This window comes from Limulus polyphemus, unplaced genomic scaffold, assembly GCF_000517525.1.
Source record: "Limulus polyphemus unplaced genomic scaffold, Limulus_polyphemus-2.1.2 Scaffold532, whole genome shotgun sequence".
NCBI lineage: Eukaryota > Metazoa > Arthropoda > Merostomata > Xiphosura > Limulidae > Limulus > Limulus polyphemus.
Genome location: NW_013666142.1, coordinates 10,266 through 29,511, shown reverse-complemented (window position 1 = coordinate 29,511; position 19,246 = coordinate 10,266). Strand labels below are relative to the sequence as shown.

The following is a 19,246-nucleotide window of genomic DNA, read 5'->3' as shown; positions in this document are numbered from 1 at the left end:
TTAATTCTATATATATATATATATATATATACGAGCTTTTTGTGAAGTATGGTATAACGGTCTCCTTTTTTTTTCGAAATAAACGTACATGTTATTAATATAGCGAAGTAATAATCACAAAATAATTACTAGTACTATTACAATATACATGAGAACGGACGTAACAGTTAGTGGACCATGTTAAAAAGGTTTTGCAGTCCCTAATTTTGAGCTGATAGACTAAAGAGAAGGGAGCTAGTAAACAGCAACCACTGCCAACTCTTGTATGATTGAATAGTGGGATTTGAACGTCACCCTTATAACACACTCGCGGCACCAAAGTGGGGAGGGATATTTTTTTTTCGGTAACAGGACACGAGTGATAGTCTTGAAAATACATAGTCACACTCAGCCCCATTTTAGAAAGCTAAAAACTATGAAAGGTTTACAGAACAACAAGCCGCCACCCGCAAAACATTTGTGTTAGTTTCCATGCCCTTCACATGAATTTTCCATATTCTATTATTTTCATGCATGCCATTTAAGGTATGCTATCTTGCAGGCATTATATGTTAGATCGATAAATCTTAGTCTATTTGAAAAAAAATGTTACGCGGTCAGACAAAAAACTCACGTAGCTGTAACCTTGTTTAGTAAACTACACATAATATAAACAATATATATATATAATGTACAATGTATGAAACAGTTATGACCATTCAGTGTATGACATTATTCTACGAGTTTAAACAAAGAAACTCATAAAAATGAAGAATAAAACCCGTAGTAAAGAAAAAAGTAAAATACGTTTCACTTAATACATTCATTTTTACTTATGTCACTAGATTAAGTTTGTTAAAATATCACAATATATCTTGAGTGAAAGAAATTTCCTAGAAAAAAAATATTGCGTAACAAACTTGATAAAAGTTTCGGTTTCATTTCCAGGCAGTAAAAAGAAAAAGAAAAGAGAGGGTATTATTGTAAATATGTACGTATCATAGACTCTATATGTAGGGATGGTCAAGGTACTCAATAGGTATAATACAAATATGCATGCTAAATATCAACAATGAGTTTTACTTTAAAAGATGATTGCCACCCACTTTCATTTGTTTCTCTACCCAAGAAGCTCTAAAACAGGGACAGAAACTATTGCTAAAATACCAGACCAGAAAGTGACCAACCCAACAAATTGTTCGTCCTTCTTGTTTCAGTCGAGATAACTCTACAACTACTTTATCACTAACGTCAGTTTAAACCTAAATCCACTCTATGTATTTCTGGGTTGTGCACGATGTCATCGCTTAGTAGTAATAACCAGTAGGAATTAAAAAAAATCATAATTTTAGTGTAAACAATGTTATCATTACCCATTGGAGTTAACTGTTAAACTTAAGTACAGGATGAAACAAGAATTACCAGGCAATAATAGATGAACATTAGATAAATGTAATATGTAGAATACCCACTGTTTTGTACACTATACAATCGGTGTCTTTAGGGAACCAACCCTCTATATTATGTATGAAGTTTGTTTGTTTGTTTTTGAATTTCGCGCAAAGCTACACGAGGGCTATCTGCGCTAGCCGTCCCTAATTTAGCAGTGTAAGACTAGACGGAAGGCAGCTAGTCATTACCACCAACCGCCAACTCTTGGGCTACTCTTTTACCAACGAATAGTTGGATTGACCGTAACATTATAACGCCCCCACGGCTGAAAGGGCGAGCATGTTTGATGGGAAGAGGATTCGAACCCGCGACCCTCAGATTGCGAGTCGAGCGCCTTATCCACCTCGCCATGCCGGGCCCATGTATGAAGTGAAGGAGTAAAAAAAAAGTAAACATAATATTAAATTCTATTACACACATTCATAGAATACACTAACTTTCATTCCGGAGGAAAACGTCACAAAAAAGTAATAAATAACATTTTGTAAATGCAAACACTAATATGGGGATGATACAATTATACATAAATCATTCCTACATGACTTTCAATATTAAATTTTAATGTTACACTGTAAAATGCATACTTGTCTTTAATATTACTGCAGTTGGGAATTATATATTTCTGACTATTGGTATGCTGTTTCTTTATAATGATATCATGGTCATGTCATGGTAGGCATCAGTGTAGTGTAACTAAGAGCCTAGGCTTTACGTACAAGGAAAACCAAGTTGAGTCAAAACATGTCTTGATTATTACAGACTCTTGCTACGAGGTCGGTTGAATTGATCGACCTCGTAACCATTTTGTACTCGTGTATTTTACAATATAAAACAAAATTTTAATATTGAAAGTAATGTAGGAATGATCTATTTATAGCTGTATCAACTCCATATTCTTGTTTGCATTACTTTTGACACTACCATCCCTACATCATTTTATATTTACAAAATGTTTTATTATACTTGTACATATGTGTATTTAAAGCAAAGTTGTCTGTTTCACGTATTGACACACACGCCTTGTCCCGCAATCGCTATGAAACGAACGAAATATATATACCGTATTTTTCGGAATATAAGACGCATCCTTATTTTGAAGACAAAGTTTTGGGGGAAAAAAAGCTACAGTCGCATTTGAAAGATTTTTATTGAACAAAAATTCAATTTGATGCTTTAAAAATTAGTATATATTGTTCCAAACACAAAAGAGCTCAAAACAAAAAAAAATAAGAAAATACCGTAAATCAAAAAAAGGTTTACTGTTATTTAGTTTGGTTCAAACTCTACAAAATCTTCATTGCTTTCACTGTAATTTATTTTTTTATTATTTAGGGAGCATTATAAATAGTTATGTTTTTAAAAGAAAAAAAACTACTATTGTTATAAATAACACATTCAGTTGAACTAAACTATGCATACCTATTTAAATATACTTATACATGACTTGTGTATATCGTATATATACATATATACAATGGTGGGATTCAGCCGGTTCGCACCGGTTCGTGCGAACCTGTTCTTAGAATTTAATGACCTCCACGAACCGGTTGTTAACAATCGGATGTATAGGCCTAATAATAACGTTACAACTTACAAGTACGTGTGTTTACAACGCAACTTTATTAGCAGGCTAGGCGGACTAGGTCTACTAGATCTCTGATGAATCATTTGAAAGCAGGTAAGTGTTTTTTTATACAGATTCTTATGATCTTATCTAAATTATTATTATTAGATCTAACTTAATTATATCATCTACTATAGGCCAAGCGTCCTAGGCCTACGTGTGAGTGCAAATCTGTGCTGAATTATTAGCCAGCGGGTGAATGCTTTTTCTATATAATAATAATAGATTAACGTAATTATTTAGATAAGAATCTGTAGAAAAAGCGTTCACCCGCTGGCTAATAATTCAGCACAGATTTGCACTCACACGTAAGCCTAGGCCTAAGGTTAGATCATCTATATACATATAATGGCTGGAGACAGCTTGAATGGGTAATGAAGAAAAACTTTAATATAACAGCAAATGTAGAACGTTTCGACAAGGTTTTGTCATCATCAGGTTATATTAAAGTTTTTCTTCATTACCCATTCAAGCCGTCTCCAGCCATTATTAGTCTCAAAGTGGGTTCCTCGTCATCGAATCTATATACATAGCTGTAGGCCCCTAGATCTATATAATTAATATACCTTATACAGCTATGAAAATTGAAATATTATGCTAATAATTGGCAAGCACGAAATTGCATTAGAAAATATTTTTCCCCAATAATTCATAAAATTTGTTAAATGATAGATCTATCATCTATGCATTAGTTTAACACATTTTTAAATTTTTAAGAAATATAAATTTTTTTGTTTTCGCTCCAAATATAACAGGACCCCTAGGCATTGATCAAAAACCTGCAAGGATTGTGTGTTTGTTATGAATTTCGTGTAAAGCTACATGATGGCTATCTATGCTAGCCGTCCCTAATTTAGCAGGGTAAGACTAGAAGGAAGGCAGCTAGTCATCACCACCCACTGCCAACTCTTGGGCTACTCTTTTACCAATGAATAGTGGGATTAACCATCACATTATAATGCCCCCATGGCTGAAAGGGCGAGCATGTTTGGTGTGATGGGGGTTCGAACCCACAACCCGCAGATTGCGAGTTGAGCACCCTAATCACCTGGCCATGCTGGTCCACCTGCAAGGAAGAGGCTTTGGCTCATACCACAGGTCCTTGTGAGTGAAGCCAAGTTCATTTTGTTCCCAGTGTTCAAAGGTGTGGCAGAGGATGATCTGGACCATTTCATCAAGTGTTTCAGGTAGGTAACTGCTTGGAATGGCTGGATTCAGGAGCATTCAAGATGTTGGGAAAACATGTAGATTCAAAAAATCAATTTAATATAAAAATACAAAACCGTGTAGCCCAAGTGCTTTCAAAAGGTGGTCCTTTCTTCGTCAAGAGCAAACTAGGAATTTTTTGTATTCAGAAGCATGCAGTCCAATGCCTGCTTCTGAGCTCAGATAGTGCAGCCCTAGATTCCATCAAAAATTTGGATGATGTACAGCTAGAAGACTGCGATACAGTTGTAGCCAGGTTGTGTTGCTGATTCTGCCCATTGGAGAATTGAGTAATCCATCAGGCTGAATTCAAGGCTTGGAAGAGAATCACTACCATGAGAGTGACCATTTACATGGATGATCTATGCCATATGCAGATTGCAAAAGCATACTTGTGGATAAGTCCTTCAACAGTTTTCCTAGCAAAATGATGAGGCACACTGAGGTGGTTTCAATAATGATTATATATGAAGGGGTAACTTCGATCCAGTCTCTGTAGAGAGAGAGAAAAAGTCTGGAGAAATAGCTGCTGTAACTATGACTCAGATGACTTATACTATCTGGTTACCTTCACTATGTTGATCTTGAGCTATGTTGAGAATTAACCAGTCACCCACATCACTGAAGGGGTAGGATTGCCTCTCAGTCTGCCCGTGGTTTACATGTTTAAGATGCCCCTGCTTGGATGTCATCTAGGAAGAGAGGAGTGAAGCATCTGCTTTGCTTGTGGTATGTTTGGTTTCTGGCAGGTGAACTGTCTGTACTTTACTGAGAAGATGGTTCAGAAGGTTCCAGAGAGCAAACAGCCACCATACTTTATCAAACAGCAAGGTGAACAATTGTATTGCTTTGTACCAATGGCTCAACGGGTCTAGAAGAGTCAACAAGTGGCAAATGCTACTGCTACAACTCCAGAAAACTAACAGAGCCCAAGTCAGCCTGGAAATCAACCTTTCTTAATTGTGTCTAGGAAATGTCAATCACTGAAAAAGGTAGTAATCTCCAACCTTGGATCTTGCATTGAAATCCATGGCATAAATGTAATACTGTGGAAATTATCCATCAGTTTCATCTCTACAACTGGTAAACTGATGTTCTGTAGGAGAGCTGTCTCCAGTGTTATCCAGGTTAGGCCCAAGAACAATGAACTGCATGAGTTATGTAGTGGAGTGAGTACAGTACCTCTTTATACGTAAGTGGTATCCTGTGGTTTACTGCAAACAAAGTCTTGAGCATTGGTACTGTGTAAAACAGTTATAGAAGCCATGCATGAAACGAATTGTTTCCTGTCCAGAAGGCAGGCAGGATTAGATTGGGCAGTTATTTGAGCAAGAAGGGATTAAGTCCCAGTGTTGTTTTATAATTATGGGCAACTAGCTATCCAGCTGCTTTCTGGAATAGTAATATATATTGTAGGCAAAGTAAAGTAACTGAGGCTAGTGGCAATTCTAGGGTTGCACTGTGGCCAAAGGCAAGTACATGGCTACCAACACATCTGAGATTGTTGGTTGAGAATTGTGTAAACAATTTCAACCAAATGCAGTGAAAGCAACTCAGTGATTTGTTGGTTGAATATGCCATTGTGTTTGCGAGACAGATGGCCTACTGAGCTGAGCAACAGATTTGTATGAGTTTGGCCTCATGCCATTCAGTCTATGTAATGCACCTGCCAATTTTGAGTGGCTAAGGGAGCTTACACTAAAGAAACTGCAATGGGAGAGATTCCTTGTTTTGGTGATCACACATTTAAGTCTGTGGCTTAGATTTTGACAATGGTATTCAAGTGGATAAATGAAGCAGGTTTCATAGTGAAACAAAGAACATGTGCACACAAGTTGAGTTTCTCAGACACATTGTTGGTAGATATGGAGTCTCTACAGACTTTGCTAAGACAGCAGTGGTATGAGACTTGCCTCAATTTGTCACCAGGTGAGAAGTCTGCAGTTTCCTCAGTTTTGCACCATATTACCAACAGTTCATGACTAGCTCCTCCAAGATAGCAGCACTTTGGATTTTAACAGTGATTTTGAGAAGCATTGTAATCCCTAAAGACAAGATAACAAATTCCTCTTAGATACCAGTGGCAGTGATAATGGAATTAAGGTGGTGTTATTACAGTTGTAGGACTGAGTGGAACATGTATTTATTTACACTGGTCCCAAAAGCAGATACTGTATGACAAAGAAAGAACTACTTGCAGTTGTGGTCTTTATAAAACACTATTGTCACTACTTATGTGGTAGGAGGTTCACCATATGAGTGAATCATGTTTTGCTGAAATGGTTAGTGAACTTGAAAAATCCAGAAAGGATAATAGAACATAAGTGTTGTGACAAGATGGTAAAGAAACAGACATTCTAGTGTGGAGATTGAGTCTGGATGTGATATGTACCAGCAGCATGGAAACAGCTTGCGTTTGACTAACCAGGTTCGTACATCATACTCCAGAAGATTAGTCCATTGACATAAGAGTTACAGCAGATATGAAGTGTGTAAAAGCACATTGAATAAATCCATAAATTGTGCTCTTTCATCACAGAAAAAAACTCTTGTGCACTGGCTTGATCAGAAGTCTGAAGTTGAGATCAATGAGTCACAGGAGGATAAGGAGGCTATCTCAAGCCATACTGACTCACCCAAAGAAGGAGGAGGGAACGAGCTGGACATACTTATTTAGCTGTACACAACAAGCCAGATGAGGAAAAGCTGGAGTTAGAGGCCAAAGACGGCTCTAGTAGTCAGCCAAGCCAGTGACATTAGTCTCCTGATCAAAATCTTAAAGGATGTAGCAATTCTTGCTTTCCAAGCTATCAAGTGATATTCACAGTACAATGTGTTTGTCTTTTTCAATAATTTATCTCAATCACAACAAACTACTACATCTGTCGTTCAGTAGACTCTCAAATCTCTAGTTGTTGGTAAGATTAGATAACTTTGTGCTAGGTTTATCCTTGGAATTACCAAAATATCATGGTCCACATCTTTACATAGTATGTTTATCAGTCCTGTTTCTTTCTTGATGAGCAAACAACATCGTAGTCTGTTTATGTATTATGATTCTTTTCTGTTTAGGTGGTATTTTTAGGTAAACTGATTTCCTTAAAGAGTATTAAGAAGGTCCACTATATAATGAAAAGATCAGTAAAATATATTATGATACTGAATTTAGCTAAACTAGTTGAGTTTGAGCAAAGAAATGAACAGACTGGATACAATGTGTAGTACATGACAAAAACGTCTTTATTAATCAAACACAATAAACATACAGTGTGTGCACTTGTTCACAGATGCTGGATGATCTCCTTTCTCTGGATTCATGAGTTGATTAAACTGGCTTTCTTCCCTTGAGCAGTATTTCTGTAACCAGTTCACTAAAAATCAAGTACATGAATAATTTAAACCTAATGTTTCATACTTAATGGGAAATATCAAGTTTACCCACAGGAATTAGTGCTAACCACACGACTGGTCATTCTCATTCAAATACAAGGGAGGCCGTAACCTCAGGATATCATCTGGCCTACCATTAGAGGATACTAGCTGTCAACATTTTTGCACCACATGCATTACAGCCATACCACTCATAGAACAGGAGTTCTCTCCAAAGAATGACAAAGGAACAAAGACAACTAGAATGAAGTCAACCTAATGACTTTCTTGACCATCTGTTGTGTGAAAATTGCATAGACTTGGAATAAACAGAATATTTTGAAAATTAAATATTCAAATGATAATCCAGTAAATGCTTGCTTATCACATTTACTTAACACCAAGATTATCAAATGTATTTGTTGTTTATCCATTTTTTTAACTGTTCTTACTCTGTTTATTATGTATCTTTTTTCTCTGTAGGCCCAACAATATTATGGTTTACCATTGTACTTCTGGCTCCCAAAATCGGCTAACATGGGGAGAGTTGGAATCTCTTATTTTTCCTCTTGTATATGCACATCCCAGCAAGGAAGTATTACGATATCCTGGTGGCAGTTTTAAAAGTAATCGCCTGCGGAATGAAATTTCAGTATTTTTCAATCATCAGGTTCCAGCCCAAATACTTGACTTTATGGCTCGAATTCTGGGACGAAAGCCAAAGTAAGATATCATTATAGGTCATTTGCCTTTTTATATTAGTTTACAATGTAAAATATAAATACAAAGTTTATTATTCCATAAATTTCAATTATAAATGACTTTTTTTACAAAACTTAGGACATGCATGCATTAAATGGTATAGTTATTAGAAATTCCCATCAGTTTCCTTAGTTATCTAAGTGTAATTAGTTGTTTGAAAGTTTTTAAATAACAAACATTTAAGTATGATCAAGATCAATTAAAGGATTTTTCAAGCTGAAGTGGGCACAAAATAGATAATATCAAACTTTACATAATAAGTAGAAAAGTAGTCATGTATAGTAATAGTAATAAAACAAATCACTACGACTGTAATAATCCCTGTAGCGTATTCGTATTGTGGCATTCCCTGTTATATGGCTTTCCTGTACAGTAGACAGTTAGTGCTCACCAACTGGAAGAATCTTAACTAAAATCCAAAGTTAAACACTTAACTTTTTACCAGGCTAAATCAAAATCCCAACTCAAGTGACAGTGATTGAATGAACTTCTGAAGGTTCACTTTAAACAAGCTGCTTCTACTAATGTTAAAGTACCAACACTGAAAGCATTTAATAGTCATGTTAAATGTAATTAAATACAAAACCATAAAAGCTCTTAACAAAACTAGGTTTGTGCATGAATGCACCCGACACACATGATCCTTGTCAGTTGTGAATCAAATTTTAGAGCATGTCCCTGCTCATTATCCAATTCACTGAAAGAGAACATATTTGTGGACATAATATGCTATCTTCCCTGCAAGATACTCATTTACCTGTCAGTTTGTGAGTTTATGTTTTGTATGCACTAAAAGAAGGGAAGTTGAAATGTATACTTGAGTGACTTTCTTGTTCTAAACTGGAAACTCTGAAAAACACGAATGTTTTGAAAAATTGACATCTTAACTAAGAGGTAGAAAACACAATATTAAACAGTGAAAACATAGCAATGTGATTTTTAGATCACATGCCTACTCTGATTTTCAAGATCAATTGATGTTGCTAAATAAAACTTGATTAGTATAATGTATTGAAAGTTACTCTTTAAAGTTATGATGTTCAAAGCCAAAAAATTGTGAAGCATTGCAGACTAATAGACTTAATATTTGTGATGAAAATCTGTCTAAACAAAATGTTTTTTCTACATTCCTTGTAATTTATTCATAATGAGTTCTTACTGTATGAAAGTATTTTTGGTAATGACTTATGGCAGACAAATAATTATGGATTGCATATATTTTTACACACGTCTGTTTTGAAACCTGTAATGAACAACCTAAGGGGGGAATATGGTGAAAACATCTGCAGTCTAGTTTCATTTTTACTATAAATATCATAACCAATTGGTTCCAATTGCTTTGCAAAGTTTTAACATTCAATGTTGTAGCATTAAAGGTTTTGAGCTATATAAATAGACTGTCATAATCCAGCCCATCTGATTAATTCTGGTGTTGGACAAAGGTCTCCTGGATAGTGACATGTGATAGACAAAAAATTGATATAAAATGCTGCTTTTTCAACATTTAATTTGCAGTCCACGTTTTAAAAATTAAGAGAAAGTAAAAAAGAAAATTTCAGTTTACTTGATTTTCATGTTCAATATTAAGTTAATCTCAGTCCAACAGTAACCTTTTATTCACTTCAGTGTGTGGGTTTTGGTTTTACAAAACAAGTTTTATAAAATATGTTACTCATTATTTTGAATATTATAATTGAGTTTGCTTTTCAAAATATTTAAGAAAGAAAAAAAGTTTAAAATTGTGATTCCAAAGACTTCTTCAAACTACTGAAACAAACAAGATTATGTGCAAATATAACTCATTACAGACTTGTAACACACATTTGAGTCAGATAGTATGGAGGAGCACATATTTAAAGGATTAGCACAAAAGCTATATAAACATTTTCTCTTTTTGCTTAAAAACTATAGTAGGGAAAGTTTTACCTGTGATAAATAACAGATAAAATTTGCAACAGAGACAAATGAAAAATTATTGTGAATGTTAATATTTTTACTGTTTTAATTCTTTTTATGACCACTATTAATCTTTTTTTTTAAAAAAAACAACAGGTTTATGCATTGTAAACAGTATTGTAATCTTTTAAGACAAAGCATTTTTTAAGCCTTTTTCATCAGTTTACATGATCTGGTTTTTGTTCCATCAGTTGATTTATATTTTGTCAATAAATATATATTTGTTTATTTTTCAAGTTGTTTCTGCAGTTTCTTCAGGGTTTTTAATACTCCTTCTTATTAAAGTTTTTCTTGGTCTGGAATCTTCTTATTGTTATTTTTCCTTTGGGTATAATAAATGCTTATTATCTCCTAAACAACTGCAGCCTGGGATTAGAGAGGTATGTATGTTTCTAGGAACCATAGCTATATCTGTTTTGATGCTAGTATGTTAATTTTTACCTTCTTTGTAATTATGTTTAAGTATCATCACTTAAGAATGGGATATGTTCTGCTGGTTACAAGCAGTTGGGTAATTAATGAAGTTCATATATTTATCAATAAAACTCAACTTTTATTGAAATGTTTGTTCACATGAGTCATATATTGTTACTAGTGAAGTCTATGATTAAGTGCGAGTTAAGTGACAAGAACCAAATTCCACAAACTGTAAAAAAAAAAGTTTAAAAATCAACAAATATTTGATGTGGTTTTGCAGTTTATATAGAACATTTCAGTACTTTTTAAAATATGAAATATTTCCACAGCCATCATAATTAGTTTGTATAATGGAAATATTGTTTGTAAGTGTCTAAGATTATTTAATAAAATATATTAAAAACTTCTTTAGCAACAGAAAGATTAGATAACATTATTAATTCAAGTGGCAATAAAAGTAACTTTTGTGTAAAAAACAAAATTTATTTAAAACATTATGTAATTGATACTTGGTGAAATGTTCTTGTGTTGTACATTTTAGTGGGCCTTAATACACTTTTCATGGATAAAAGTTTAACTTCTTTGGTTGTTTTATTTTCAGGACTAATAGTTATTAAATTATACTGAAAGTACTTTTACTACAGTGCATAAATCGTTATGAAAATTTCGATGAACCAGTATTTGTAGTGGGAAATTCTGTAATTTGACTTTATTTTTCAGCTGTATGTGAATCTTGAATGCATTTTCATAAATTATTCAAGAGATAAGTATTTCTGTTTCTGTGTACTAGAAATGTTTCTTCTAGTGAACTGTTTGAAAAAATATAATTTATACAGTGCTAGAAGCTTTCAGCCTAATAGATGTAATTAACATCTTAGGTTGATTTGTGTTTGACTGCAATGATTTGAAAATGTTATGCTTGTTTTTTTATCTGTTTACAGCACTTTTAGTTAATGAAAATAAACTATTCTGCCTTGATAACTTTTGTATTTTAGTAAAATCTATATTGAGAATGATACTTAAGCATTAGTTGGCATAGGCATTCTGGAGATATGTACTTGAAAGTGGTCTAGCAAATGATTCTTGGGTTTACACATACATTGTTGAGAATGGAAGAATAGCTACACAAGGCAATAATTCCCATTTTGTCATAAAATTTAATTTAGGGCTAAGAGTGGACTATTAGTAAATAGTTTTATTTATGAAATGTTTTTTCATTAAATTTTTAAAAATTGTTTATACCTCTAGAAATTTATATCTAAATGCACTGCAGAGTGGTGGAAAGATAAGTTTGTGAAACTAAGTTTTAACAAATTTTTAAGATGAAAATAATTGCTACTTTTGTAGAATGGTTCAGCTGTATTCTCGACTCAACCGAGCTGTAAGCTGTTTGGAGTTCTTCACAACACACGAGTGGACATTCCATAATAGTAATGCTGAGACATTATATGAGCAGCTAGTTGGAAAAGACAAAAAAGTGAGTTGCTGCCTTTGTGGTGTTAAAACACTGATTTCTGACAGAAATGCATAAGTATCTGCAATACACTACAGACTCAGGAAATGTTAAGCAGAAAATAAAATGAACATGGAGAGCAAAGGAAAAATAAACCCAAGTTTAACAAATAAACACAATTTATATTTTTAAATACATAAATGCTGGGATCTTCAACAAACTAGTTAGATTCAGTATTCATTATTATGATTTCTGTGGCTGCTGGAAGCACATCTGTACAAGACAAGGACAAGTATTCTGTTGATACCATACTTTATGTTAGACAAACATCCAAGTGTGGTTTTACAATCCTAAAATATCCATGCCAGTGTTTATTCCCATTATAAATATTCAAGGGAGATTAATCCTTAACTCATACTAACTCGTTTACGTTTCTTTGAAAGGAGTATGACCTCACTTTAGGAGACTATAACATAGAACAGTTGTGGTATGTTACTTGTGCCTAAGCAAGAGCATAAGTGCATGTTTATGACCAGTCCACATTTATGTAACTGCTGGCCAAGCAGTTATTCCCGGCCAAAACTATTAGAAGGTTGACAGTGGCACCTCAGCCAATCATCAGAACACTTCTCTGCTGGTGTTTTATTATCTGATCCCACACAAACTGTCAAATATATACTGCCAGTTTCTTTCTTTTCTTCAGCTAAGACAGAGTATTCTGATTGTCTAAATCAACCTGCTCTTTCATTGTTGACTCCTATGGTAACAAGCTTTTAAGTGGCTTATCAGTAATATACAGTTTAAGCTTGTTGATTTGTTGGACACACACACATATCAAGAGACAGAAACATGCAACTTAAGGTTCACTTAACTGAGCTATTTAGAAATGAAATATTGACCAGTCCAGCTAGAACTGAAGTTGTTTGCCCTAGGTGTGTACCACAGTGAAACCCAGTCACCAGTTTCAAACTTTTGTTCTGTTATTGTAATATCATAGCACCTCTTGGACACATGACCACTTTATTTATAAGTGGATTTGCAAAATCATGTGCAACAACTGTTGTAGAATGTAGCCACTCTATATATTTCTGTGGACGCTGCAGGATGTCTGCACTTGCTTAAACTAGTTCACACCATAACATTTGTTGTTCATGTAAATGATGATATAAATAGCACTAGATCACCACCATGTCTATCATATTCCAGCTGGCCTGGTGAGCCCTGGTATTAGGTGAAAGGTCTTGTTGGCACTGGATATGGCAGTTGTAGTGTGGTTGACATATTAGTACATATTCTTCTTTGCTTTTACTCATAAGTTCTTAGAATAATGACATGTAGTATGTGCCTATCCTAATCAGTTCATTCGGGGTTCACAAACTTAGCAAGCATTTGCTAGACACTGTGCACTACCTGTACAGCGAAACCATAAAACTGAGGATGATAAGGTGAATTGTACAAACTCTGCAAACTGACTGTTGAAGTTGAATCTTTGATTCATGTGGATCTCTTTTATGTGTTTAGAATTATGTTATCCATTATTCAGGCACATCAATGGATAAGCTTCAGCTCACTTGTTGAAGTAATTGGTAATGGCCAGCACAGACATATTACTTCTCTGTTTTGGGCAGGGACCAGTTAAATTTAGAGAAATTCTCTCAAAGGGAAAAATGTGACTTTCTGCCACAGTTTTTCCCAGCTAGACATGGCTGGTTTTCTCTCTGACTATTGAATGTGGTACAATGTCTACACTATCATATAACATCTTTGCACAAATACAACCATAAAACTGCTTCTTCATGTTTTCAATGATGCTTGACATTCCTTGGCACCCTGTAGCCCTTGCATTATGTAAGGCTGAAGTATCTGAAGCTTTAAGGCTTTGGAAATCACTAGCTACATCATGTTGGCTCAGTGGTCCATATTAATGTTACAACATGTCATCCTGTACTCAGATCTCACTGAGCAAGTGCCAGTACTTTTGCTACTTTGTGACAGATGCACTTCACGTTGATACGTAGCAAGCAGCATCCAAGCTATGTCTAAAACCTTCAGTTGTTCATAACTGTTCAGAAACTTTTGGTATCCACTCCAAACCAGAATTGTTGCTATTTGTATGGTGGGCATCACATCTGCAATAACATCTTTGAGTGCTGCATATGTTTAGGATCTTCACTTTCAACTGATGCACATGATATTCCTGGCTGGCAAGATAAATTATGTGAATTTCCATTCTGCTTGTCCAGGTGGGGTTGCTATCCATTACACAATCATATATGTTAAATTTTTTAAGTTCACCAGCCACTTCAGTGCTTGATACATGTAAATGATAAACTCCACATCATACTAGTTATAGCAATAATGTTTGACAAATATTATAACTACAAGAAGTTCCTTCTTTGTTGTACAATATTGGCATTCAGGAGCAGATAGAGTATGGCTTGCATATCCATCTACATGCTCCATAATATCCTGTAACTGAGCTATACCCGCTCCAGTTACACTGTTAATGCCATCAGTAACCAGGATGAATCATTAATCCTGTTAATGATAAGCTAGCATCAGTGATTTGACCAAACCATGCTTCAAAAACTGGAAATTGTTTTCATGTTTATGGAACCACACAAATTATACATCAGTAAGTACAGATAGTGGTGTGGTTACCTTGGAAAAATTGATCATGAGCCAATGGTAATATGATGCAAATCCTTATTCAGAGACAAATTATTCTGTTTTGTAGTGTTTTTCTCTTCCTAGGGGTGTTAATAGATTTTGCTCGTGCCAGTAAGGTACACATCAATGCATGTTCAGTGTTACATCAGCCACGATACTTACCTTGTGGTAGATTTATTTCATAGCTTCTGACAGTTGGTTATTGTCTCTGAAAATGCTCATATTGTTAATCACTTTATCTATAATTATAAGCAGACACGTGTCTTAATGGTTTACTACTGTTTGTTTGAAACATACTGGACTTCCTAATGGTCAAGCAGGTTCTTTTGCATTCTGGATAAAATGTTTTTTTTTCTTTAACATTTAATCAAACTTTACATTTTAATATTGTAGAAACATTAGTGGTTGTAAAATCATTATACTTTTAAGAACAATTATCAGTAAGGATAATTGACTTGAACTGTTATCATCACTATGCTTCTGTTCATTGGTACAGTAGCATACTTAGGTGAGGAAAGGCAACTTGAACTTTAACTTGTTACAACATTTTTCATTCTTTGATTATATCAAAGAATCAGAAGGTTTTATATCCACTGTACAGCAAATTGTGTTAGAGTTTAAAACTTTCTGGTTGCCTAACTGATAGACTAGAAACAAAGTAGTCACTGATTAACTAGTATAATTAAAACCAAAAAAAAAAGACCGTAACATCATTAATACTCAGTATGCTATTAAATTCTATTATTAGTGATATTAATTTTGTCCTAAACTTCTGGTCCAACTTTGTTAAATATTAGTATTGTTTCTTTAGAGTATGTTGAATTACAAATGTTTATTTTTATGACATGATACTCTATTTCTCTTATATGCTTCATTCTGTTTTATCCTCAGAATTTTGACTTTTCCATCAAAAGTCTTAACTGGCCATCATATTTTGAAGATTATGTTCTAGGAACCAGGAAATATTTGCTAAAGGAAGACCCATCTACACTTCCAGCTGCCCGAAAAAATCTCAAAAGGTAATCTGGTCACTAACTTAAGTATGTATTTTTAAAGCATTAATGCTCTATTATCATTGTAAAAATCTCAGGAAAACATGCTGATTATTTCAAGAACAGCTAATTTTTATAACACAAGGACAGTAGAATTTTATGAAACACTAATGAATATGCTGATTTAATAGATAATTAAGTATTATTTTTTGGAATGAAAGAAAATTTATAAGGGAACATGAAATTAACAACATGGATATGATATTTGAGAAGTAATGGATGAAGCTGTTCTTGCAAAAGTTTCAAGTTTTTATGAAAGCATATCAGATGAAATGGTTTTACAGCTTAATCTCAAAACCCAGTTATTTAAAAAAATTCATTTTGGAAGATATTTATGCTACCTCTGAATAACACTAATTCAAACCACTGTTTTGGAAAAGTTGTGGTGGAAGCACAATTTGTTTCAGCACTCTTATTTCAGTTCTGCTAAATGTTGTCATCTGTGTGGCTACATTGTTTGGAGAGAGAGAGATGATGCTCAAATGTCACTGATTTTTGTTAAGAGTTGTTGATGCATTTTCTGTGAAAGGACTCTTTGATTTTCCAGTGTTGAGCTGTGTCCAAGATATAGTGTTGTCCTAGTTTATGATTTTGCTAGTCTGATAGTTGTATTTGGTTAAGGCAGGTGTTATGAGATGTGGCCGTCTTATGATATCTGTGTGTTCATAAAGTCTTTGTCTCATGGTTCTGTCAGATACCAACTGACTACTGAAAAAAAAAAAAGCCTTAACTAACACAAATACCAGATTGTCTACATCATAAGCTGGGGCGAATACTAAACCGTGAGCACAGCTCAATACTGAGAAACCAAGGAAAAATAAATCTGGGTCTTCGGTTATTTCATTAACTGGAATGTGCACACTTATTTAATTCCTGGTAATTTCTTTTGTAACTACCTAAGTCAGTCCATCTTAAGATTGTTACATTAAAGTAAGAACAAAATAATAATGTTTATTACAAATTTTGTCTGACCACCCAATACACAACTTATATGTATGTGTAAAAGATAAAACAAATAGATTTTATCCCAATTTCAATATTTTTTTAAAACTACTTTAGGATGTACCTGTATAGTCAGCTGACAAACATACTCTTCCTGCTAGGCATCTGGAGACTTCTGATGATTCGATCAAACATTACTAGACGTCTGTTGTGGTTCTTTCTGTCAATAGCAGTTCGTTTGTACAGGCTATTTCCTGTGTCTTTTATCTAATAAATGTTTCCCATGGCTCGAAGTGTAAATGTTTTACTACCTGAATCAAGAGCTGGATATAAGCACTTTGTATTTACAAGAACTATAGTAGTAAAAAAACTGAGATGTAGAAGTTAATCAGCATACAACTTATGCAATTTTTTTACTTAAAACTTGTGTAGTTCTTTCATTTGATATATGTGTATATTGGTTTCTTTTTTAAAAAATTACAAATTTTTCTCTCTTAACAAGGAAGGATAATTACAACTGGCATTTTATGATCACTTAAAAGAAAGATAGTAGAAAGTAAAAAGTGAATGGGTCAAATGTGTGTATAAAACTCAAACTTCAACCTAGTAAGCTTCTTTGTAAATTTTAGTCTTCAGATACCACAAGCAAACCAATTATTAGTCTGAATTAGTGCTTGCAAAGCTAAAATACATACTCTCAAACTTAATCCACTGTCTTGTAGAATCAATCTGTTTTTCAAAGATTGAAAAGAAATTGTCTGTAATACTTTCTCAAAATTGTACTCATCTTCTTGGTTAGTTTCTTGACATCTTGCCATTACTGAATACCATACATCTATTGGTGAACCTTGAATGTATATAAATATGGCATGAGTATCTCTGTTTTATGTTAGAAATGCACTGACTGTCAACTAAAATGTTGCAATTTAAGAGAAGCTGTAAGTGTTTTAACCTCTGTAGTTGGAGCTACCTCTTTTTATTTTGTAATGTTGTGAACTGCAATGTTGGTTTTCAATGTTTGTGTGTCACCATATAAATACAATTACTAGTCACCGATTCAACACCTACCTGAAAAATTGTGAACTGAGAATAATACAAAAAAAAGGGACCATTCCACAATTTTTGCATGATGACTGTAGTAAACATTTCCTTACAGCCTTGTTCCAATGCCTTTAATATGGTGACATTGACTACAAAGTTTATTGCTAAATATTTCCCAACATCAAATTCATGCAGCTTATTTTAGTTTTAAGTGACCTTTTTACTATACTGTTCTAAGTATACTTAATGTATAAAACATAATCTGTGTAATAAAAAAGTATTTTAAAGTGGTAATATTACAATAAATTCTGAATTTTTTGTTTAAACTGAATCAAGTTCCTTACTCTTCCAAATGATAATTTTCTGCAGGAGAAAGGTGACAATTACTTTAATTTACAGTATTTGAATGGTAAATAATATGCAAAAAATTATTTTAATAAAGATGTAACTATTAAAAGAAAAAAAAACTGCTTTTCCAGCCAACCAGAATTATTGGCATGTTGATAAACATCTTTATAAACTTTTCTATGCATGATTTCAATTTTTATATCATTAGGTTTTTTTCTTGAATCATTTTAAAGCAAGAAAAAATCTTTGGAATTGTTTTTCAAAAGAAAATTTTAATACATTTTACTATGTTACTGAAGTTCAACAAATGAAAAATTTGGAATAATAATATCATAGGCTTAAACTACTGATTTGGTCAGAGATTAATACAGAAATTTATGATGAATCTAAATCCCTTCCAATGGAGATTAACAAATAGTGGGATTTCAAACTAGGAAAAATCAGGCATTAACATTGTAATTTTTTGAGAAAATACAATCTATTAAATTTCTTAAAATACTCATAAGCACTAAATATCATTATCAAAGATTGTTTTAAAGCTTACTTATTTAAAAATCAGGAAAATTAGTTGATGTTGAGTTTTTTTATAGTAACATTAAGAAAGCCTGTATCAATTCCTGCCATATGGATGACAATTGTATGCTTTTGTGTTATTTGTTTATGCACTTACAAATGTTTTACACTAAAGTGCAACAATTTTAAATTGTTTGTAATTTTCTAAGACTTGTGGTTTTAAGTAAAAACAATATGCTATTAGACGGAGAGTGTGAATTATTGACATTGCTAGTCTCTACTTTCTTCTTCTTCAATATTTTTAGTTATCTATTTCTCTATTGAATTCATCCTCCTCCTTTCATTTGTTTGGCCTTTAACTATTTCACATTACCTATATAAACAAGACAGGAAAAAGGGCAACATTCATAAAAAAGTTAAAATATTTTGTATAATTTTAGTCTATTAAGCATGACACAGTAC

General features: G+C 33.5%; 1 protein-coding gene across 7 annotated transcripts in view; it reads left to right on the top strand.

Annotated features, from left to right (window-relative positions):
- Positions 1–19,027, top strand: part of LOC106458904 (putative fatty acyl-CoA reductase CG5065) — a 67,989-nt gene extending 48,962 nt beyond the window's left edge. For 4 of the 7 annotated variants that reach the window (XM_022385269.1, XM_022385266.1, XM_022385267.1 and 1 more), the window contains 5 exons: positions 8,114–8,353; positions 10,714–10,728; positions 12,113–12,242; positions 15,780–15,907; positions 17,000–19,027. In XM_022385269.1, coding sequence (XP_022240977.1) covers positions 8,114–8,353; positions 10,714–10,728; positions 12,113–12,242; positions 15,780–15,907; positions 17,000–17,153 — 667 coding nt within the window. In that variant the 3' untranslated portion in view covers positions 17,154–19,027. Of the gene's footprint in view, positions 1–8,113; positions 8,354–10,713; positions 10,729–12,112; positions 12,247–14,603; positions 14,606–15,779; positions 15,908–16,999 lie in introns of those variants that run through there. The other 3 variants (XR_002610459.1, XM_022385268.1, XM_022385271.1) reach the window with 3 other exon arrangements.
- Positions 19,028–19,246: the final 219 nt, after the last annotated feature.